Genomic DNA, 23,869 nt, shown 5'->3' on the forward strand with positions numbered 1-23,869 from the left:
TGTGTTGGAAACAGAAAGTTTCCTCTGCGTGGTTTGGCAGTGCATACGCCCTTGGCCTGAGATCCACATGTTTCCTTGGTTGAGACTTTGATTTTTTGCCTCAGCAAAATCAACAATAATGTGCGTTCTCCAAGGCCCATTGTGACATAGAATGTTACCCAGAGGTGGGCCCTGTGGGCGGAGAGTTATACGATGTGCACCACCTTTACTGAGCGTGACTAGCTCACGAGGCTGTGGAGGACCACAGTGGTGGTACTTACTGAGGATATACATAGGGTAGTCTTTTTTACCTGTTGTCTCACCGGAAGAGTTGCCTTGCTAGCCTAACTTTCCTAAATGTGTCTGCAAGTCCCTTACAACTTGGTCCCTCACTCTTTTCAGGTAGGACACGGATGATGTGTACATGTTTAATATATGTATGTTGTGGCAGCATCAGTGTGGATCATATATGCCATGTTTGGCCATTGCAGCACAGGAATCCATTTTAGATCTCATAAGTGGTACATTATATAGTGATTGAGGGAACCTGCCGTACAACAATGTGAATTGCAGGACTACTCCAAAGCATTCTTGAAGTCCTCTGAAATTGACCCGACTCTATGGTGGGGAGGATAAACGGAAAATGGCCCAGTTGAAGAGAAGGGAGAGCCCTTGGCCCCTTCCTGCTCCATTCTTCTTCAGAGTTGTGGAAGTCAATCCCATTTAAAAATCTGTTTGGTTTCCCCGACATGACGCTTCCACCCCAACACTTCCTTCCTGTTGACACTGGAGGACAAATCTGGCTTGATCAGTCTGGGAGGAATACACAAATATCTGAGGTACCTGAAACCGTCCCTAGAGCTAGACATTATGGAATACACAATCTCTCTCTGCAAACCTGGTACAAGTATGGGGCAGGAACCTGCATTCATCATGCCAGATGTCTCAGGAATCTCACACAATTGGAGACTGAGAAAGATAATGGAGCTCTAGGGCTGTAATTGCTGTCTGCCAAATCTCCTAGTCCGAAAGAGGAACCCTGAACTTTAGTATCCTTGCAGGAGGAGCGGTCTAGGGACCACCTGGAACGAAGGAGCCCAATGACTGCTGCAGAGTGGTACTGGCACTGTTCCTTCAAGAAGGAAAGGCTGTCTAGAGCGGGGAGGAGCTTGAAATAGCCTCTCGGATTATGCCAGGGCCCCTTCATAGTAGGGTTTGGATATTAGCAAATCCCTTATGTTGCCACGTTTCCGTAGATCTACATACTGGAAATAAAGCTAATGGTAAGCGGCAGTTCCAGGGCTGGAATCCCCGTTTGAGTCTGTGCAAACCTACTGTGAGGGAGTCCCCGGACCCACCTCCAATAACGGAAACCCCAATATATCCAGCGTGGATTCCGCACTGTAATGAAGACGAGGAAGTACCTGGACCGTCGGAAATAACATATGACTTTTCCCTCCTCATACATAACACAGGAAGTGACCCGGACGTATTTCGTCCCGAGGGAGGCGGGCGGAAGTCCAATTCACCCAATCGGGAGCACCGACGAAAGGTCAAGACCAGCAGAAAAGGCGAGGAGACGCGACATAAAGTGTGCCAGCGGAGGAGAATCCGAAACCAGACTTCTGAAAGACCGGGACGCTGTTGAGGAGCAACGTGGACACCGGAGGACAGGAAACCGAAGAAGAGGATCCTAACCCTCCTGAGACGTGGACTAAAGAGTGGTGGATCCCAGAGGACGTACGAGTTGCCACAACTCAGGAGAGTTGTGGCTCTTAGTGGTACGTGTCGGGGCAATCCAGGGAAGGGGGGGGGGGGGAGAAAGGACAGGGTGACAGAGTTGGTGATGGCTCTGCGTTTGTACACTCCTGTTTTCTCTTGTTTTCCCCACAACCCGTTGTTCTATTGACTACCCCATGTTCTGCCCATACACTAGCAAACAGCTGTTGGGAGCAATATACCGATATCAGAGGTGCCATCCCCATCAACCCATGCGACATCCCTCTTAAAACTCTCCCTAAAGCCCTCACAATTTTCCACCCAGTTTTTCTTTTCACTGGGTATGGTTACGGTAACCAAACCTATAAGTAGGACATCCCTATTGACCGATGCCTATTTTATGGTTTCCTTTGAAGCATATTACGGGATCCCGACTGAACCCCTAGAAGCCCGCAGCAGGTTCCTTGAACACTCCAGAAGACAGACCTAATTCCAAACCCTGTGCCACCAACAGGCCTAATTCCAAATAATACTGTGTTCATCCGGACTCTACATTCCTTTTTGTTGACAAACTGTTTTTCTTACCGCCAGTAAACCTCTCAATATTAACCCCATACGGCCTCCTCCTCTACATTCCTTTTTGTTGACAAACAGTTTTTCTTACCGCCAGTAAACCTCTCAATATTAACCCCATACGGCCTCCTTGCTTCTGCTTCCGACCATCCCTCCGACATCTACTAACTTGCATGTTTTAAGGGTTTTCACTAACTCTTCTCTAATCTTTTTCCATACTGAGAAAGGCTGGATATTTACTCCTGACAATGGCATACATAAAACTTCTTCAAGGATTGGGAAAAAAAAAGTGGGGGGGGGGGGGGGGGGTAAGTGAACTTCTAAACACTCAGATTTTTCACATGAGCAAATGTAAACCTGCATATTTGCTCATGCAAAAACGCAATTCACAAATATTTTCTAGGAGCACTATTTCTGGCCCTACTTCTGTAAAGTCTTGTGAATTCCCGAAAGTCGTATATCTGCACTTAATCCAAGGACACAGGTGCACTTTATTTAATAATTGGGCCCCTAATTAGGTCTGGTGTTAACCAAGACCTTTTGTATTTATTAAAATTTCCTCTCTCTTTCGGTCTTCTGGCTACTTTCACTGGGAGTGACAGCATTCTGTTCTTTCACAAGGAGCATATCGAAACAGTCGTTTTGTTCAGTTCCAGGAACTACTGTGCAATATGTGCTTTGAGACCAAAAATGTTTTGCTTTTGCCAACGTTTGTTATAATGGGGAGGGCCCAGCAGCTCCTACACTTGTATGGTTTTACAAAAACCATGCCAAAACAAGTCACGCATTGACCAAACCAAAAGGCTGACCAACAATTTCAGACCTACAGACTTTAACAATGCTGGTTTATTTTTAGGTTTTTCATAATCTTTTTACACTCCTTTTTCATTATGAATATTTTTGGGAAATACTAGCATGCATGAACACATTTTATTAAATGCTGCTGCAAAGAAATGGTACCTACATTTTTTCAGTGGTTTAGCAAAATGATTTCGCATTTTCTTTGTGAACATTTTATTTTGAAAGCAAAGGATCATCAATCTTGCCTTCAGGCTTCTGCAAATATTTGCATTTAATCAGAGAGCATTCTCGGAGCAGTATACATAGCCTCATATCGTTAAACTTTGCAAACGTGTGAGCACATTTTTTATACTCTAACCACAGTCAGTAGAGCAGTCTGAGCTTACAGCATTTACTTAGAGAGCTCACCCTAATAATAAAGGCTTTGCATTAATGAACCATAAATACAAGTTTGAACAGCATTAACACATGGACACAAATATTACCTTAACTGCAGGCAATGCCTTTCCTTGATCCATAATGTAGTACTGTAAACTGGCAGCCAAAGGGTTTGTGCTGTAGGGGGTTAGGCCTAATTGCCCCAAGGACAAAATACACATGAAAACTTGTTGCCCTTGACCCCAAACCATATGTCCCGGGTGTGGGCCTATAGGAATTCCACATCCCTGTATGCTTCATGATGAAATTATTTCTGAATCTCTAGCCCATACCACCTCCCTGAATAAGGCCTAGCCAGCTCAATGTTGTTACCCTGAGGGTCAAGAGCTAAAGTGGAGCATATAGTGCTTACATCTAGAATCAGTGGCAAGAAGCCTCAGGACACCAGTGGCAAACGGATCTCATGCTTAACATCTGAGTCCAGTAAATTCGGATTGCCAAGGACTATACAAAGATGTTCCCACAACGAGCATTCCACATAAAGCATCCGCAGCTTGATGCAGCCATCTTTCTCCACCACCTAAGGTTTGATGAACCTCTCTTAGACTACAACAGAGTAATACAAATTGATAGGAATGGTTCGAATTCCAAATCTGCTGAAAGGTTTAAGCGGGCAGAGGGAGTCAGCGGATCCCATCTTGTGCTAACCAATGAAGTGCTCATGTTGATGATGACTTGTCAATGATCCTGATATTTTGTGGGGCAGACCTTAAACCCTGGACCAGATTTATTTATTTTAAAGTTACATTCTTTTCTGCGGATTCTGATTTTGGACTCCAGAAAGCCTAGTACTGGTGACAGGGTCCCCGTGACAGGGTGGGGAAAAGACCATAATTTAAAGAGCACTAGAAGGATGGGGACATTAGCAAGAAGTCAGTTTCTGAAAATTGGAGGAGAAGGGCCAAATATGGCAACTCTATTTTCTAATACGGAGTCATGCCGGGAGGCAATACAATATTAATGGGTACACGTGTAGCAGGCTGCGGACAGTTCTCTCCACTGGGCTAGCTACTGCAGTGTTAGGATACATTCTTATATAAAAATCTGGGATCTCCTGTTAAGTCGGATGCCCGATCCCATTCCTTTACTTGGTAACACGCAAACAAACTCTTGGTGTAAGGGAGAGTAACATTTTATAACAAAGTCATTTTAGGCGAATGCTGGTTCGTGCTCAGCCCCTATGTTATCTGGGAAAACTCTCACTATATGGTACATCGGACTGTTCACAGTCGCAACTATTCCTTGTGGCTCAAGCATTTCTTGGAGGAAGTTGATTCTGCACCTCGATAAAGTACACCACAAAAATAAAAGACAACACACTTGAGTGACAGTAGGGTAGAAAGGAGCAAAGTTCCTGGGGCTTTCCTTGTCCAGCTGGGCACTGCCTGCTCATGCGGTTTCCCTCGCTAGCTGGATTGTGGTCAAGTATGTCGATTCTTTGTTCCAGATTTTTTATTTGATTGGTTCCTTGTTCCTGTAGTGTTGCTGTGTTTGCTTTCTGGGTCAGAAGAGTTTTGTTAGTTTGGTAGATTCCCATCTTTGATAGCTTCCCATCTTCAGGTTTTAACAGTGTTGTCCTGCTATGGTTGCGCTATGATATTTTGCTTAAAACCCCTTCTTTATTTTACCCCTTTTTACACCCGCTGTATAGTTATGCTTTGCTCTCTTAGGTTCAGGCCTTTTTCCATTAGTGATTCAACTGATGTGTAATATGAGAGTCTATCGAGAAAGGCAACCTTGCTCTAACGTAGATCAATTCTTAGTTGAACTTTTTGCTATTACATGTCCTTTTTCTTCTCTCAAATCTGTTTGCATTTGAGGATTTTTCAACCGGAGGTGCTCCTGAAAAAAGGCTCTGGCTGTGGGTATCTGTGCCAGAAACCAGGGTAGGAAGAGGCTGTGCTTTAGAGACAGTCTTGCAACAACGCAAGCGCTCAGGGACACCTGTCCTTGTGGACACCTGGAATTCACCTCAGTACTTGCTAATCTGAGGGACACGTCATTTCACAGGTGAGGATATAGTCAGTGAGGCAGCTCTTCAACATATGTATGGTAAATACCACAAGGAATTAGGGGTTCAGATTGTGCCAAAGCAGTGCATAAAGTTGCTTTAGAACACAGAACAGGTGTTCCTCCGGACCTGAAATGCACTGAACAATGTGGTGGGGGCTCAGCTCGCGTGTTCTGAAAGTGATGGTCACTTCATATAGCGCCTTCTCTGGTTCTCATCAAGCCCCCTGCTTGGAATTTATTTTAGGATAAGGAACCTCAGACTTTGAGACACTCTGCGAAAGCTGCCCAAAAATGAGGTCAGGGAGCCGCACTGACCATGCTCTGGGAAATGGTTTATTTTAGCCTTTGGGTCACCAGTAGAAAGCCCCATGGGGCTTGCTGGCCTCACCACAACACAAACTGACGTTGACATGGATACTATACTGTCTCTCAAGCGCTTACTATAGTGTATATTGAAAAACCTCTGTACCCTCAGAACAGGGAAGTGGGGCCACCAGTTGTGACACTGTGTGGCAACTAGTTGCCCGAAGACAGGACCATCCAGCTCCACCCTCCGACTCAATTTCCTCATTGTTCCCTAAGCAGCGAAAGCAAATGGGTGCGTTTGCCGGCGGTTGGCTGGGTAAGTCTGCATTGAGTGTGGTTGCTGGGAAGGAAGACGCACAATGGCAAAAATTCACTGGAATGCAGAAAGGGTGGAATCTGCCATTTCCAGCAATCGCTCAGCAGGAAACATCCTTTACCACGCAACCATTACAACGCGGTATGGTTACATCGTGGTTTTTACAACGAAAGTCGTTACACCGACTTGCACTGGAGGGCGCTCTAGACTAAGGAATAGTGTGAATTACTATTCCAACACCTTCCCTACTGTATGTAGACTGGAGTTGGAATAGTAATTCACACTATTCCTAAATCCAGCGCCCTCCAACGCAAGTCGATGTAACGACTTGAGTTGTCAAAACCGCGATGTAACATACCGCGTTGTGATGGTACGCGTTGTATCATCATACATCCCGCTCAGCATTAGCGAACGTATCCACCATTTAATGTTTGCGTTCGGTCTTCAGCACATCCGGGAGGACAGTCATTCAGATTGGCCCAAAATTGTTTAATGGCAGAGATAAATTCGGATTGGAAAAAACGGTCAATCAACAGCCCATCTGAGTGGTTGGAACTACCTATCCTTCCAAAAAATTCTTGATTCATGGGAAGGTATTTCTTTTCTCCAGGTATAGAGTAGAGGAGAGGGGAGGCGGATAGGCAGAGGAAGAAGTGTGGGTAGGATACAGAGCTGGAAGGGAAGGGTGGAAAGGGAGTGAGACAAACACATAGGGCAACCAAAGGAACTTAGAGGACAGGAGAGGGTGACTATTCAATGCTCCAGAGAGGGAGGAGAAGTAGAGGCAAGAGGAGGGATGGTAGGGGGAAGATAGGGTGAAAGGTGGTGAGCAGAAGTATAGGGCAGAAAGCAGGAGGGATGAATAAAATTGAGGTAAGTGGAAGAGAGAACCATAGAACAGACCAAGTATGGGTAGGCAAAGGCAATTAAAAAGAAAACTTTGAGAGGTGGGAAGAGGGTGGTGCTAGAAGCAGGGTACGGTATGTTACATCAATATGACTGTACTCACCCCGCTTCTCACGCACCCCGACGCACAGGACCACTGCACAAAAGACATATATGGCTCCAATTATACCAGCCGCAAGCATGTAGGCCTTTTTCTGTAAACAAGAGGATGTCTAGGTCAGCAACAGGAATAGCAAAGCATATACTACAGACACTTAAGGGTCTCTCACACACACACACACACACACATACTGAACAGCCACTGAAGGGTACCATGCAATGCAGATAGCCACCGAAGGGCCTTAGGCACCAAGACCGAGCACCCAAAGGCCCTACGCACCAGGACCAGCCACTAGAAGTCCAAGTGGCCAGTGTCCAGCCACCAAGAGATGCCACACAACAAGACAGCCACTAAAGGGTCGAACAGACAGTGACCAGAAATTCCCCAGACAATGACTAGGCATCCAAGGGTCTCAGATAGTGACAAGCCACTAAAACATCAAGTGTGTGAAGACTATTCACCAGCACCCCATTGATGGTGACCTGTCAACAAAGGGCCTTACAGTGAGGGACTAGCCACCAAAGGAGTACCAGGCACCAAAACAGCCACTAAAAGGTTGAGTAGACATTGGCCAGACACCAAAGGATCCTAATCAGAGACCTGCCGCATAAAGGGTTTCACGCACCAAGACCATATCCAAAAGATCCCATGGACAACCACAAGCCATCACGAAGTTACAGGGACAGCAGCTAACCACCAAACGAGCAACACAGATAGCAATCAGCCACCAAAGGGCTCTTGGAAAGCTGTTAACCATCCAAGGCTCCCACAGACAGCAACCAGCCACCAAGGGTTTCACAGATGGTGACCACTTGCCAAAGTGGACTGCACAATGGTGCCAAGACTCCTAAGGGCTTGATGGGTGTCAACCTGCCACCACTGGCTCTCACAAATGGCAAACGAATAGTTTCTTACCTGTCGGTGTAGTTTTGCAGCTTGAAGATCTTTCTGGATTCACTATGCTGTGCATTATTCCGCGATCTGGTGGTTGGGTCCGGATTCGCAGTCTCTCTCTTTTTTTTTTTTTTTTCGTAGCCCAGGTGGGCGTCGACGTCCCACCATTTGGTGCACCTCTCGTGACGTCGTCGTGCTTCCTGCGGAAGTCCCACCTTTGGGGCGCCATCTTCGGGTTCTTTTTTCCTCTCTCTTTTTTTTTTTTTTTTAACCCTAGGCGAATGATTAACTTATATGTCCATTTTTCTGTAGTATTTCATTCCTGCTGTACTTCTATGTTTTTCCCCCTCTTCCTCCAGCCTCATCTTCCTGGCGGAGGTGGGTGGGTTTGCTAGTGAATCCAGAAAGATCTTCAAGCTGCAAAACTACACCGACAGGTAAGAAACTATTCGTTTTTGCAGCGTGAATCTTTCTGGATTCACTATGCTGTGCATAGACTTTGTAGCGGTTTGTTATCTTTGTGGCGGCTGGGTGGTAGATGAGCCAGAAAGGCAATGGTTGCCCCTTTCTTCCTTGTGGAGTGAGCTTGAGGCCCCTCCGTTAGCTCCTGTCCTGCCTGATTGTGGCAAAACTGTATAGTTAGTGCAATCCATCTCGCAATGGTGCCCTTTGTCACTGGTCTCCCCATGAAGCTTGATGCAAAGGACACAAAGAGCTGCTGAGTTTTTCTGTGCTCCTTGGTCCTCTCAATGTAGTGCATCACCGCTCTCCTAGCGTCTAGAGTGTGTAGAGCCCTTTCTGCGTTCGAAGTTGGGTTTTGAAAGAAACTCGGTATCTGAATACTCTGGTTCAAATGGAATGCCGACACGACCTTAGGCATGAAGTGTGGGTCCGTTCTCAGGACAACCCTGTCCTTGTGTATCTGTATGTAGGGCTCTTGTAGCGTTAGTGCTTGCAGTTCGCTCACCCTGCGTAGCGAGGTTATGGCTACCAGAAATGCAGTTTTCATAGTCAACATTTGCATTGATGCCTTGTGTATGGGTTCAAATGGTGCTTTCATCAGCTCAGTCAGGACCACGTTAAGGCTCCATGCCGGCGGCGGCAACCTTTTAGGTGGCGCGATTCGTTTCGCTCCTTCCATGAATCTCTTTACTACCTGCGACGTAAAGAAACTTCCACCCTTCTCCCCTCTTGTGTAGGCTACTATCGCCGCTAGGTGTACCCTTAGGGAGGTGGAGCATAGGTTTTTTTTCAGAAGGTGCGTGAGGTATCTCAGCACTGTTGAGTCCTTTGTCATTTAATTCTGCAGGCCTTTTTTGCCACACCATATTGTAAATCTTTTCCATTTTGCACTATAGCATTTGCGTGTAGTTGGTCTCCTTGCCTCACGCAGCACTCGCATAGTGCTTGCAGGCAATCTAAGGTCCGCAAACTCTAACTCTTCAGGAGCCATGCCGCTAGGCTGAGGCTTTCTGGCTCTGGATGTAGAACCTCTCCGTTCTGCATGGAGAGCAGGTCCTTTCTTCTTGTGAATCTGTGGGGATTCCCTTGAGCCATTTCCAGAATTTGGGAGAACCAAGTCTGCCTTGCCCACTGTGGTGCCACCAGGATCAGTGTCATGTTGCTGGTTCTGCATTTCTCGAGCACCCTGTGTAACAGTGGTATCGGCGGAAAGGCGTAGGCAAATGTCCTTGACAAGCTTATCCATAGGGCATTCCCTTGGGATTGCTGATCTGGTTGCCTGGACGCGAAGCTTCGGCATTTTGCATTCTGGCGTGTTGCAAATAGGTCTATTGTGGGAGTTCCCCATTTCTGGAAAAGCTTCTGCGTTTCGTACCCATTGAGCTCCCACTCGTGTGAAGCCGAGGTCTGCCTGCTTAGCCAGTCTGCCTCCACATTGTCCTTCCCTGGTAGGTGAATCGCTAGCAGGTCTATCTTGAGAAGCATGGCCCATCTCCAAATCTCCTGTGCCAGAGTGGAAAGGGGGAACGACTGTGTCCCACCCTGTTTGTTGATATAAAACATGGTTGTGGTGTTGTCCGTTTGAATCAACACTCTCTGGTTGTACAGGTGCTTCTGGAATGCCTTCAGGGCTAGCAGGACAGTCTTCAATTCCAGGTAATTGATATGTCTGACCGCATCTGCCGGAGCCCACAGACCCCTCACTCAGAGTTGGTCCATGTGTGCTCGCCATCCCCTTCGAGATGCGTCCGTGGTGATGGTCACAGTTGGGCTTGGTGGTGCCAGGCTTTTCCCTGTAGTTATGTTGTCCCTGTTCCACCAAGTTCTCTTCCTGCACTGCGTGCGTAACAACCACTAGATCTTCCCAACTTCCGCTTGCCTGTGACCATTGCTGTTGTAGCCATTCATGGAATGGTCTCATGTGAAGTCGTACATTCGGGACCAGGTGGATACATGACGCCAACATCCCCATGATCTTGCTCACTGTTCTCACTGTCAGAACTCGCCCCTTCTGGTAGAGGCTCGTCTCTCTCAGTAGGGCTTCTGCTCTCCTGTCGCTGGGCACGACTTTGTCTATGGTGTTGATTTTTGCTCACAGGAAAATCTTCACCTGTTCTGGCTTCATTGATGACTTCCCCCAGTGTATGGAGAACCCCAGGTTAGTCAGTGTCTTTGTCACCTGCGCTGCGTGTTTCTCGCACTTTTCTTGGGTGTTTGCTTTGATCAGCCAGTCGTCTAGGTAAGGGTACACATGAATCCCCTTCCTTCGTAGGTATGCTGCGACTGCCGACAGGCATTTCGTGAATACCCTTGGTGCTGATTTTAGCCCGAAGGCCAGGGTCGTGAATTGGTAATGGTCCTGGTTGATGCTGAATCTTAAAAGTCTTTTGTGCCTTCTGTTTATTGGGATGTGCAGGTAGGCATCCTTGAGGTCCACGGTGGACATGAAGTCTCCGTCCCTTATTTGGGGCAGCACCTCCTGTAGGGATGTCATTTTGAACTTTTGTGTTCTGATGTATTTGTTTAGGTATCGCAGATCCAGGATGGGTCTGAGATTTCCATCTACTTTTGGTACCACGAAGTAGTTCGAGTAGACCCCTTTGTTCCTTTCCTTGTAAGGCACTGGCTCGATGGCTCTCTTTTCGAGCAGCTTCAGTGTTTCCTCTCTGAGTTGAGCAAGCTCCTGACCTGAGCGTTGCCTTAGTCTTGGTTTTCTGTTTGGGGGCGTCCCCTCCAAGTCCACGCAGTAACCGTGTTGTATGACGTTCAGTATCCACTTGTCCGTGGTTATACGTTGCCATTCCTGTAGGAAGAGTCCCAGCCTTCCGCCTATGGGTGTTGGATGTTCGTAGGAGATTGGGTCTCTTCCCCCCCCTTGTTGTTTTTGCATTGCGCCTCACCCCTGGGGGTATGTTGGGGGTGAGCGTCCCCATGCGTGCCGAGTCACTTCGATGAGGGTTGGTCACTCCCTCGTCTCCTTTGGCCACGTCCGTCTCCTCTCCCGCGGAAGGACTGGCCCCTTGGCTGGTACTGCCAGTTTTGCTTTTGCTGACCTTGCTGGCCGTGACTTTCACCCTGCTGTCCCTGCTGGAACTTCTGGTGCGATGTTCCCTGCTGGTTACCCCCTCTACCGTAGGGTCTTCTAGTTGTAGTGCCTCTTCTCATCCCCCTGAACTGTAGGGCCCCCATGGACCTTGCCGTCTCGTTCTCTTTCTTCAGCTGGGTGAGTTTTTCGTCCACTGTCGCCCCGAACAGTGTCTCACCGTTGAAAGGGGTGCTTAATATGTTGCTCTGCACCTCCTGTTTGAATCCAGAGATTCTCAGCCAGGCCTGTCTCCGTTCGGTGATCCCAATGGCCATTAGTCTGCTGGAAGTTTCCGCCCCGTCCAATGCAGTTTTAATGCATGAGTTGGCTATGTTTTTACCTTCTTCTACAAGGTGGGATGCTCTTTGGCGGTACTCTTCAGGGAGGTGTTTGACTAACTCCCCCATCTCGTCCCAGTGCTGGTACTGGTGTCGATTGAGAAGCGCATTGGAGTTCGCCATGCGCCAGTGCATCGTCGCGTTCCTTTCGACCTTCCTTCCAGTGAGGTCCATTCTCCTGCTTTCCTTATCGGGGGGTGGCCCCGAGGTCGCTGGCACGTTGGCCCTTCTCCTGGCCGTGGAAGCGATGATGGAGTTGGCAGTGACCGCTTCCTTGATGTAAGGCGGGTCCAGGGAGGAGTGCTTGTATTTCTTCTCCGTCCTGGGCGTGATGGACCGGCATGTTGCTGGCTCCTTAAAGGCTTCCTTCCCCTGGTTCATTACGCTTTGGAGCATGGGAAGGAACTGGCTCCTCGTCTGAATGGGGAGCAGGGTCTCAAGGAGAAAATCAGCTTTCGGCTTCTCCTCGTCCAGTTTTACCCCAAAGGCTGCTGCAGCACTCCTGACGACCATATTCTACACCCCGATGTCGTCTGGCGGCAAAGGCCTCGAAGGATACGTGTTCACGGGCTCTTCGGGATTTTCGGCGTCGATATCTTGCCAATCCAGTTCGTGAGTGGTTGATGGCGCCGAGCCGTAGAACGACTGCTGGTCGGCCTCCTCGTCTTCGCCTTAATAGTAGGTGCCTTCTTCCTCCTCCTCATGATCTCTCGGCAGCCCTTCGGCGTAGAATTCGTCCTGCTCCTCGATCTCGACGATGTCCGTCGACGGAGTCGTTGGAATTCGGAATTCTTTCAGTTTGGCGTCAAACTCCTTCTTCCTCTGAAGGATGCTCTCCATCTCCGCTTCGAGTCTTCTCTTCTTCTTCTCCATTTCGGAGATGCTTTTGACGTCGGAGCTTGCGTCGACGCTGGCCTGTCTTTCTGCGTCGAACGGCCCGCTTCGTGGGCTGCTTTCGACGAACTCAGCCTTTCGGTGTCCTTCGGCACCAGGGAGTCCTTCTCGCAGGATCCGCTCGGCCTTTTGTCCATGGATCCACCCTTGGTCGTCGAAATTTTCGGCGCCGGTGCTCCTTTTGAGGACTTTGACTCGGATTTGAGAGTCTGTCTCTGGTTTTCGAGGCCCTTTCGGGGGTTTTGAACTCGACGATTCTCTTACCTCATCAGGCGTTTTCGTATCGGTCTCTGTGACCGTGAAGCTGTCGGGTCCTTCGGCGATGTTGTCCTCATCGTCGGTGGAGAGGCCCAGATCGTAAAGCGACGGGGCCTTACCTTTGCCTTCCATGCTGAAGTTAGCTCTTCTCTGCCGTTCTCTCACTCGGAGCGTCTTCGGCGCGAAAGCTGAACAGGCGTTGCAGTCCTTGCTCGGGTGGTCGATCGGTAGGCAAAGGTTGCAGACCGGATGCTGGTCCTTCTGCGCGAACTTGTGGTGGCAGTTAGGGCAGAATTTGAATGGTGTCTTGTCCATTGCGCCCAGAGCCACTGAGTGCGCATACTCAAAGGGCGCAGAAGAAAATTCCTGGGAATTCTTCCTTCTTCGCATCCCAGATGTAATTTCTTCCTCTCTGTTATCTCAGCTGTTTTTTCCTCGATGAAACTCGCGTTTTCTCCTCCTTCCTTCGATTGAAATCCTGGAGCTTCTCGATGACGATCCAGACCCAACGGCGGAAAAAAGAATCTGAAGATGGCGCCCCAAAGGTGGGACTTCCGCAGGAAGCACGACGACGTCACGAGAGGTGCACCAAATGGTGGACGTCGACGCCCACCTGGGCTACGAAGAAAAAAAAAAAAAAAAAAAAAAAAAGGGAAAGACTACGAATCCGGACCCAACCACCAGATCGCGGAATAATGCACAACATAGTGAATCCAGAAAGATTCACGCTGCAAAACTAGGGTTGCGTGTACAGTAACGATTTACTAGAATGCCCCATGGAGGGCTCACAACTAAAGAATCATACAAACCGCCACCAAAGGATTCTCTAAATGGTGACTAGTCACCACATGCTCCCACAAAGGCAGAAAGTCATCAAAGTACCACACAGATACCAAAGGGTACCATGGACAATGACAAGACACCAAAAGGTCCAAAGCACAGCAACCAAGAGTGACCATGGAAAGTAACCATTCACTGGAGTGCCCAGCGGGCTGTGACAAGCCAGCCATGGCTCCTGCAAAAGAAAACCAGCCACCAGAGGCTCCTAAGGGCAAAGGTCACTACAAAAGACTCCCACAGAGAGGACAGTCAACGCAAGTTCCAGAGTATCGCTGCTACAGCACCAATGAAATCAAGTTGCTGGGACCTGGTCGCTTTCATTGGGGAGGGAGCAAGTGATGGAAACAAAGTACATACCGTGTTGGCAATAGATTCTGTGTTGTGCGTGCTGTTCACTTCGTCCAGAGACACACTGGTATTTCCAAGGGGCATCTGCAACTCACTGGGGATACATGGCATGCCCACTTGCCCAACGATCTGCCCCTGAATCGCCGTCCCCAACAGGGTGCCCAAAACCTCCACTGTCATTCCTGTAACACAGAAAGTGAACACATTTGTGAATAGAAGAAGACTATTCAAAAGACCACTGTAAATATAACACCCTCTTAAACTACACAACCTGGGAAGCGTCTAAGAAAATGGAAACGGAGTTCAGATAGCAACGGAAGAGGTACAAGAGCATGAAGGATAATGTTCAACTTGTACGTACATACAAAAGGCCTGACACAGGACGCCAGCAAGCTACATATGGTGGGCAGCGATCAAGGCCCAGGTATTTTCAAGAGGTTTGTGCAAGGAGAGGTGGTAAAACCCCTGTACCTCTTCGAGTAGGAGCCACTTAGGCTTGTAGTCCTTTCCAAGAAAGCAGGAAAGTATGAAGTGCTTCCCTGAACCATCCAATGAAAGAAATCCATTTCTCCCTATGCAGTTCTGCATCAACACAAATAGATACTCTCTATTTGTCAATTGGCCAACAATGGCAGCATCATTGCACTTTTTCGTTTACTTTAAGCCCTTCACAACTGTGAAACAGCTTTTAAAAAGCATTTACAAAGCCAAATAGCTCCACTAGCTATTTGGCTTTGTAAATATAAATATTTTTTAGTGACAAACGGCAGGGCCAGAGGGGGCATTACTAAAAGGCAATATATAAAACAAGCCACCCGCTGGAGGTGCTGGAGCAGCAAGAACGGACAGCGGGTGGGAGGGGGAATTGGAAACGAACATGAGGGAGGTGCGGGGAGCAACAACGGACAGCACCAACAATGGTCAGTGAGAGGAGGGCTAAAAGGAACACAAGGGCGGGGGAGGAGAGCGGCACATAGACTGCGGAGACACTGAGATTGAATGTTCAAAAGTTTATTAAAAGTATCTGCAGGAGCCCGCCTGAAGCCAGTGGAAAGACACTGGCAGCAGACAGGAAACTGTACTAGGTATATGGTCCACAGCAGACATGACAAATACTCTGGGAGGAAGCAGGAGAAGCTGACCGATCAGAAGCAAGGAAACCAGGGCGGCTTCTCCGCTATGGTGGAGGAGCGTCGGAAATGCAGCAGTCAGAAGAAAAATAAAATGACAATAAAACTTTGTCATTTTATTTTGACTTCCAGTCTGCATAGTCGAGGGCAGGGCGGGGCCAGGCCGCAGCATCACACAGAAAAGGAGGGGGAGTGGAGGGGAGGGAGAGGTGGCATGCCAGTTTGGCCAGACATGATTGTTTGAGACAGGCCTGTGGCATGCTGCACTGCGTGTACATCATTGAGGTGCAACAAGTGGTGCCTCCAGGGCCGGCTTTAGGGCGGTGCGACCGGTGCCACCGCACCGGGTGCTGGCTTCCTGGGGGCGCCGTGTTTGAAAGTTTATTAAGCTTATGAAGCACCTGCTGCAGCGTTTATTTCCGCAGGCAATTACCAGGCCTCACATAAATGTCAAGAAAACTCGTGTGATTAATTATCTTCCTGGAGAGAGATCAGTGTTTTGTAAAGTTGAGGTTTTGACTTAGGTGAAGTTAGTACAGAGGGTTAATCTGCCTGCTGCAAAGAACGTGTACCAGGTAGATTACAGAGTGCATATGATGTAAACAGATCAGCAGATTACTGCTTTCAAAAGAGACATCCTTTTGTTACTTGCAATTTATAACTTAAAGTCCTAATATAGAATAGTGAGCTATTAACTTTCATCCCAGAACTGCATACACACTGCAAAGTATACATTATAAGATTGATTAATGTTACAAAACGGGTTAATTTGGCTAGAAATCGATTCTTATTATTAAAGAAAACTCCCAACTATGCGGTTTCTTTTTCGACTCTGCGTTTGTGCTTCTCCACACCAGGCACTCTTAAACTATACTGCCTACCAGTATGAATGACATGTGACTCCTATACTTTCAATCCTTTGGCTTATGTAACATTTCCTATACACTGATTTACGCACGTATGATTGATTGTCTCTGTGTAATGTGTGTGTGATGCAAAGTGCTCGGACACCCTACACTCAGGGCTCGAGTCGGGGTACCACGCGGGTGGACGGCGTCCCCCCACTTATTTTACCAGGTTTTTCCGGGTGGACGCCGTCCCCCCTGCCCAAAAGCTGGACATCGAGGAACAGACCAGGGGTAGCAGTGCTGTGAAATGCCCCGTCATCTAAAGGCATATGAATACTCATGAGATTCCTGTTGTGACGTCACTTCCGGTGACAGCGTCCCCCCACTTATTTTCATGATTCCTGTTGTGACGTCACTTCCGGTGACAGCGTCCCCCCACTTTTTTTTTTAGGACTTGTGCCCTGCCTACACTGGTATGAGTGGCGCTATATAACTAATTCAATGCATCTGAGAGAGTGTGGTTATGGTGACTTGGTCACTGTTAAAGGGTGCTAGTGAGAGAATCCGTGGTGGAGGTGGTCATGAGGGGGGGGGGGGGGGGGGCGCCAACAAACATTGTCGCACAGGGCGCCACCAGCACTGAAGCCGGCCCTGGGTGCCTCTGCAGCTATAGAGCCTTGAGAGGTGGAGTTAGGAGCGAGGCGCACTGATGGTAGGTATCGTGCTCCTTTTCCAGCTGCTCACGAGGCGGTCCCTTTAAGTCCATTTTGGGGGGGGAAGGGGGAGGGGACTGTGACTAGGCCCGAGAGAGGCCTGCCTGTGCCCCGTCCCAGACCCCGCCCAGTGATCACAGGCTGTCGGTGGTCTCGGAAGGATTGAGAGGGCTGCCCTCTGCGTCCGTACCTCCTGGTGTCCGACCCACTGGGTGCTGCAGGGACAGGGCCCGAAGGCTGCTAAACAATAAGGCGATAAACCAGGCGCGCAACACCCATTGGACTCAACGGGCTTCAGCCGCCCCCCGCGGGTGTGTCAGCCCGGCTGAGACAGCCTCGCGGGCTGGCGTCCGACTAATTGCAGCCGCACCCGAGTACTTCACACGTCTTTAAAACACCATTTACTCGTTAATGAGGCTTTTGTTGTGTTTTCACTCCTCCTTACAGCCACTCTGCCTATGGAGGCTGGAAGACTTAGCCCGCCCCCCCCCCATCCAACGCGCAGCACAGCACGGAATCTTTCTTGCCATTTCTTCGGCGCTGAACATTCCTTCCACGTCACCCGCCGCTTTGGTGTTCGGACCCCTCCTTCCTTATCTCTTGCGATAACCCTGCGCCGAGCCTACCTCAAAAACGCCAATCTGAGGAGTAACTCTTCCCAGCCGGCCCCTCAGCACAGGCCTGAGGCAGAGCGAGCGCCACACAAACTATGCGACCAGCAGCCGCCCGGTCTCCTTGGCAGGAAGCACCCCGAGCGCCCCCCTGCGCCCCCTCTCTTCACAGTACTCCTCATGTTCTCGAGGTAAAACAGGTACAAATGAGGTAATGGTATTACGCAGCGGCTTCGGCAACATGACTCAGTTGCAGACATTCAGAAAACAGCAAGCAGTACTGGAGATCCGCAGACCACACAGGGCGACAGAGGTCGAAGCAACTACAGGCTCCTCCTTTTAACACCCTTGGTGAGGAACACAGAGCTTCTGTATCCCTGCAAGGGTCAGAACAAGGACCTGCTGGAAAGTCCATTAACGCATATCTGCAAGGAGACCTCCATGAGGATGAAACGCGAATGTGTCATAACCAGTCCCCTGCCCAAAGATGGGCATGACCCGACCAACCCCCTCCATTGGCGAACCAGAGACTGCCCTTAAACTTGGATATGAATATGAACATGCCAGACCGCTCCATGCATGTGCCGAGGATCTCCATAAAGATGGATCATAAATCGGTCATATCCCTTTACGAGTGCGCCAAAGACATCCTCAAAGAGGGTGCATTAACTCGCCAGACCTCTCCAAGTGTGCACTGGAGACCTCTACAAAGATTGAAGGGTATGGCCCTGTAGCAGAGTCTGAAAACATGCAACAGCTAGAATCAGGATACCAGGGCGTCAGAAGCCCCAACGAGAGAGGGGTGTGCCAGAGACTAGCAACCCCTTGCAAGGAAGACACTGGTGTACTCCCAATATTGTGACCCGTGAGAGTGGCATAGAACCATCACTGCAGACCCCACCCCCAGATATTGCAGCATGGATTAGCAAATTTAGCGGTCCAAATACGGACATTTTGCGGCATTTCATTTTTTTAAATTTTTTTAATTATGTACATCTGGGGCTGCTGCGTGCTCCATTTTTTGCGGTGGGCCTAAAACACACATGAAAACGAATTATTGATCCCCCCTGGCCTGCACCATGCCCAGTGTGTTGCACGCCCAATTTTTTTTTTTTTTTTTTTTAAATGCCCCCCTGGGCCATTCGCACACAGGATACGCGGACCCTAAGCATAGAAAAAAAACAATGCCACCCTGGGCCGCCACATGCCCAGTGTGCAGCGAGCCCAAAACATAAAAAAAAATGCCCCAGTGGAGAGGAGGCCGGGACATGGATACTTTATCTGGGGTCCCCCCCATCCCCGGGTCTCCAAGTTGGAGGAGGTCAGGTGCAGCAGGGTCGTTGCCGCCAGGGTCAAACAAAGGAATGAGAAGCAGGGCAGGGGAGGCCTTCACCTGCCTGCTGGGCGCTGCCTGCTGTGCGGTCCTGCTCCATTGGCTCTTTAAATTTCGCAGGCACTTCTTTAAAAAGCCTGGCCTTTGTACAAAAGGGGCGAGTTTGCAATCTTATTGCAAATTCCCAGAGGGTCTGATAAGAACTTGTGCATGCCGCGAGTGCGGTCGGAGCTCGTTAGGGGGCAGTGCAGTGACCGGCCACAGAAGGTGTGCTCTGCTGTGTGTGTAGACATTAATAAGGTCTACATTGTTCTGATCTACTGTGCAATGCAAGAGCCCTTTGTTCTTAAGAAATTTATAAAATTGTCTTCTCTCCTTGCAAACTATTCACGTTGCTCGCTTCCATACCACTTATGTGGATCGCTCACATGAAGCGGGGGGGGGGGGGGGGGGGGGGGGGCTGGCCTACGGCCAAACTGCAGCATTTCTTTACAAGCCTTTGTCCCTGGAAGGGCCGAAGAGGGAGGTATATCAGAGACCGTCAGATATCCCAATCATCCAATATGGGTTTTACCCCTCACAGAGAAGCTTCGATCTGTATGGTAATCTCCTAAATTCCAACGGGCCACTCCACTCCCATCATTGGACCGATGCATTCATTACAATGCGACTGGATTGATTTCAGTCCTGAACGCCAACCCCACCCTGTCTTTTTTAGAATACCCATAATCAATATTGGTCTCCAAGCCCTTCTCCTGGCACAGGCCTTGCTAACACTTTGAAATGCAATTAACATATGGGTTAGACTCCTTCTAAATAAGCTCCGGCTGAGTCATCGTGTACTAATCTCGCTTCAGTCCTTATGCGCTGTGCAGCATCTCCTGCGCTACAGTTACTTTACTTCCGGGGATCGTTTGACCACAAGTCTGAACTACAGCCTTCGCTGCCTCTTGAAAATCTGCACAAGACTCAAGCAATCCGAGGGTTAGGAAGGGCAGGGCTGTGACTGGTACTCAAACTATGTGGGATCCAACTGGGATAGGTACCCTGCTCTCCTTTCTGTACCTTCGAGAATGATTGCATTGGCTCCGAAATTCACACCCAAATTTGCACTTCAATTGTTTGACCCAGACCACAAGCTCTGGGTGAAATCCGTAGCCACTTTGCGTGTGCCCAGAACTTGCTTAGCAAATCTGTTCATGCCCTGTTCATGGCTGTGCCCAGTGGACTCGTGGCATAGGCAGGCCTTTGGCCATGCCTTAAGCACGCTACCCCTTCTCTTGCCACCTGCTTGGCATGACTGTCACCGGATACCTTTCCCTTAGTGCCTGCTGGGGATGGGGCTTGGCATTTTATTCATTTCATCTGCATATATCCCTCCGTGGTGCTCGCTGATCATGCCCAGAACCCACTGGCCTTCCCTGCTGCGAATGTGGAGCTTTGCATGAGTTTGTATCCAGTGTGCACAGGGCACAGCTTTCTGGCATGCACTGCACATGTGGCTCCACCTCAGAGCCAGGTGGCCCAAGCCTTTGGCCATGCCCTGCAAGATCTGAGTGCACAACATGCAATTTGGCCAAACTCTGCAGCTAGTCTACCCTAATGACAGAGTCTTCAGGGCACACAGCCTTCCTCTGTACAGTGTGGATTTTTGGCACAGAGCACAAAAATAGATGTAGTAGAAAGGGAGGAGTCTGGTGAAGTGGTGCAGAGTAGAGTGCAATGCCGTAGAGTAGAGTGGTGAAAAGAACAATGGCATAGAGTAAAGTGGTGTAGAGCGCAGTGGAATAGAGTACAGTGGTGCAAAGTAGATTAGAGTGGCGATGACCATTATATTTGCACAGACATGCAGTTTTACAAATAGAACTATATAGTGCACAAACTATAATGTGTGGAAATGGCATCATCTAGTGCAATCATTTGTTCTGATACTATTTAAGTATGTTTGTTTGTGCTTTCCTAATTCTGATATATTCTGAATTACTTGCACATTTCATTTAAATGATGTGGTGTGCTAGAAAATTCCCTCACCTACCCCCAGCATCAAGCAATATTGTCACAAAAATTCTCTAACTTTGAAGATAGAGAAAGAAAAGTAAACAGAAAGGTCCCTTGGCAGACAGAGCCTGACATTTGACCTCGGTCTCTTAATGCACAGCAAATGTCACAAGATAAGATTTAAATGCCTGTTTTACAGAAAGGAGCACTCTTGGAAGAACTCCAGGGGGAGTTGGTGTGAAAAGTCTTTGCTCCTTGGGAGAACTAACTCTGGACAGTCTAAAACAAATAAAGCCAGCAAATAGAAAGCCAGAAAATGTGAATTCCAAGCCACAAAGCCAATATTAAGCAACCGACAGAACAGAATGCATTCCCTGGGAAGTATTCTGAAAGTCCTTATGTTGTCTTTAGCAAACCAGACAGCTATGTGGTAGGCTGTGGCCTAAAACGCATATCAGACTTAGTTTTTCATTCAAATGTGCATACACGAACACATCTGGCAAGGTAACCCTACTTTTTTTCTTGTTTAAAGTCTCACAAACTATTGAACATATGTATAAAAAAAAAAAGTTAAGGAGCTAAATTAATCCAAGCTCCATATACTTCCAAGTCTGAAGTAATAATTTCTAACAAGTTTAATATAGGAGAGAACACACATTTAATAAGAAATACACCAATTGCTGCCATCACCCATTCTGCAATTGCTTCTCATTCCCTTGATGATTCTGCACTAAACATTCCACAATTAATTTCAAGTGCGGTCAACATTATTACCATTCCAATCCATAAACCGCCTCAGTGAAAACGAACTCAGCCATAACTAAAGAATTGCTAAAGCGGGCCCTGCAAGTAAATACTTACATATAGCACTGGAGTAGCAGAGGGCTTTACAAAGAACATTTGACAGGGGCTGAACCATAAAGCCTAATGTAGGATGAATTACAAAAGCAGAAAATGCTGGGGATTGGTTGGCAAGGGGAGAAAACACGTAAATCAATATTTGTTAACATATTGAAACTGATCCGGTTTAAAAAAAATTGAGGTATATGGCAATAGCGAGATGTTGCAATTGTAGCTCGTGCAACCTTCAAATCACTCCCTACAGAGCTCACCCCTTGAGATTCTCCCGGAACCACACCACCCTCAACAATTGAGCCAAAGAAAGTTGGTCTAACCAGTGCATTCCTAGCCCTCTGTAACCAGGCTAGTAGGGGGCAAGTACAGTACCATCGGGTCTAAAGAACCGTCTGCCAGCAAGAGACATCAGATTGGTGATGCCCAGGAAGAAAAGAGAGCAGCAAGCAAAAGTAGTGAGAGGAATCAACGGCAAAAACGAAAAAAAAAAACAGGAGGGTGGGGACCCATCAGAGTCCATTCCCCTCCAAAGCCCACCAGTTTTGAATCTATGACTTTAGAATGTATAGTGTCAATCAAAATGGATTTCAAGGGTTCTTCCGTAAATAACCTAAATGCAATTGGGTGATTATTGCCTACTTTCCAGGTTACATTCTTGTCAAAGGCTTTGGAAATATAGGCCAATCTCCACAAAGCAAATCCGTTGGGCAGCAGCACATACTAGGAATGTCATCCAAGCACAGGCAGGAGGTGTCACTGGCTGAATCAGAGGACGTGGGAAGCTAGAAGTGCAAGCAGTAGCCTGCACCCTTCCAGATTTTTGGTGTCAGAGCCCCCAAATCCCAAGCGGCAGGCCAGTTACAGCCCAGACGACTCACCCTTGATTTGACAAGTCGAATATTATACAGGATCCCTTGGCAGCCATGCGCGCCAATGAAGTAATTTCAAGCATATCTGAGGTCATGGCCTGTATTTCATAATCACTGCACTTGGATGAACTTCCAGTTGGAAGCAACTCCCATGTGTGGGCTGTCGCACAGCGGACGTGGAAGATCGACAAAGTCCAACTGTCTGTGTTGGAAAAGGCCAAAAATCTGAGCGTAGTCTCTGGACAACGATTAGCACTCTGCAATATCCTGCAGATCTCCCTCCACCCTTTCTAAGCATAAGAGATCGACTCTCTGGGGATCAGAGCACAGCCCTTCACAAAACCTAAGGATCAGAGGCGACCATCAAAAAACCCCACAAAGATAAGAGAATCGATCCTTATAGAAACTCGAAGGATCTGATCACAGCTCCTCCTAACCCCTCTAAGTATAGGAGCACAGACACTCCTAAACCCTGTACGGATGAGAGCAGAGATTCTCAGAAGTACTTTCCCAGGATCAGAGCACAGATCCTATAGGTCCATTTCCAGGATCAGAGCACAGATCCCCATAGGTCATTCCCAGGATCAGAGCACAGATCCCCATAGGTCCATTCCCAGGATCAGAGCACAGAACCTATAGGTCCATTCCCAGGATCAGAGCACAGATCCCCATAGGTCATTCCCAGGATCAGAGCACAGATCCTCATAGGTCATTTCCCAGGATCAGAGCACAGATCCTCATAGGTCATTTCCCAGGATCAGAGCACAGATCCTCATAGGTTCTCTCCAAGGATCACAGCACAGACCCTCATATGCCCACTCCAAGGATCATATCTAAGGCCCTCCTAAATCACCAAGTACCACAGCACAGAACCTCAGACTCCACAGATCAGACATGCATGGAGCTGCTAAGGATCCCAGCACAGGCTTCCACAGAGCCTGAAAGTATCAGAGCTTGGACCTGCATAGACGCTCAAATTAGAACATGGACTGTGTGTACTATCTAGACTACAGCATTGGTGCGCCAGCAGTGCAATCATACTGATACGACCCAAGCCTATAAAATGCAAATAATAACGTAAAGGTAAAATAGTTTAATTTTAAAATAGATAATGTTAGACTTATGGCAAGTCTATTTTTACTGAAATCGTTAACATTCCAAACAAAGGTTCGCTTTAGGCTTAGGTTCAGGCCTAGGCTTAGCATTAGTCTAAAGGGGAGGCCACAGGGCTAGGGTTGGTTT

At 48.2% G+C, this 23,869-nt stretch overlaps 1 protein-coding gene across 1 annotated transcript in view; it reads right to left on the reverse strand.

Annotated features, from left to right (window-relative positions):
* Positions 1-23,869, reverse strand: part of MFSD2A (MFSD2 lysolipid transporter A, lysophospholipid) — a 101,515-nt gene that overhangs the window by 26,799 nt on the left and 50,847 nt on the right. Inside the window, exons 6-7 of the mRNA XM_085648338.1 lie at positions 14,280-14,452; positions 7,155-7,245 (exon numbers count right to left, since the gene is read on the reverse strand). Of these exons, the coding sequence (XP_085504464.1) occupies positions 7,155-7,245; positions 14,280-14,452 (264 nt within the window). The remainder of the gene's footprint in view (positions 1-7,154; positions 7,246-14,279; positions 14,453-23,869) is intronic.

This window comes from Triturus cristatus, chromosome 3_2 (assembly GCF_964204655.1).
Source record: "Triturus cristatus chromosome 3_2, aTriCri1.1, whole genome shotgun sequence".
Classification (NCBI taxonomy): Eukaryota; Metazoa; Chordata; class Amphibia; order Caudata; family Salamandridae; genus Triturus; species Triturus cristatus.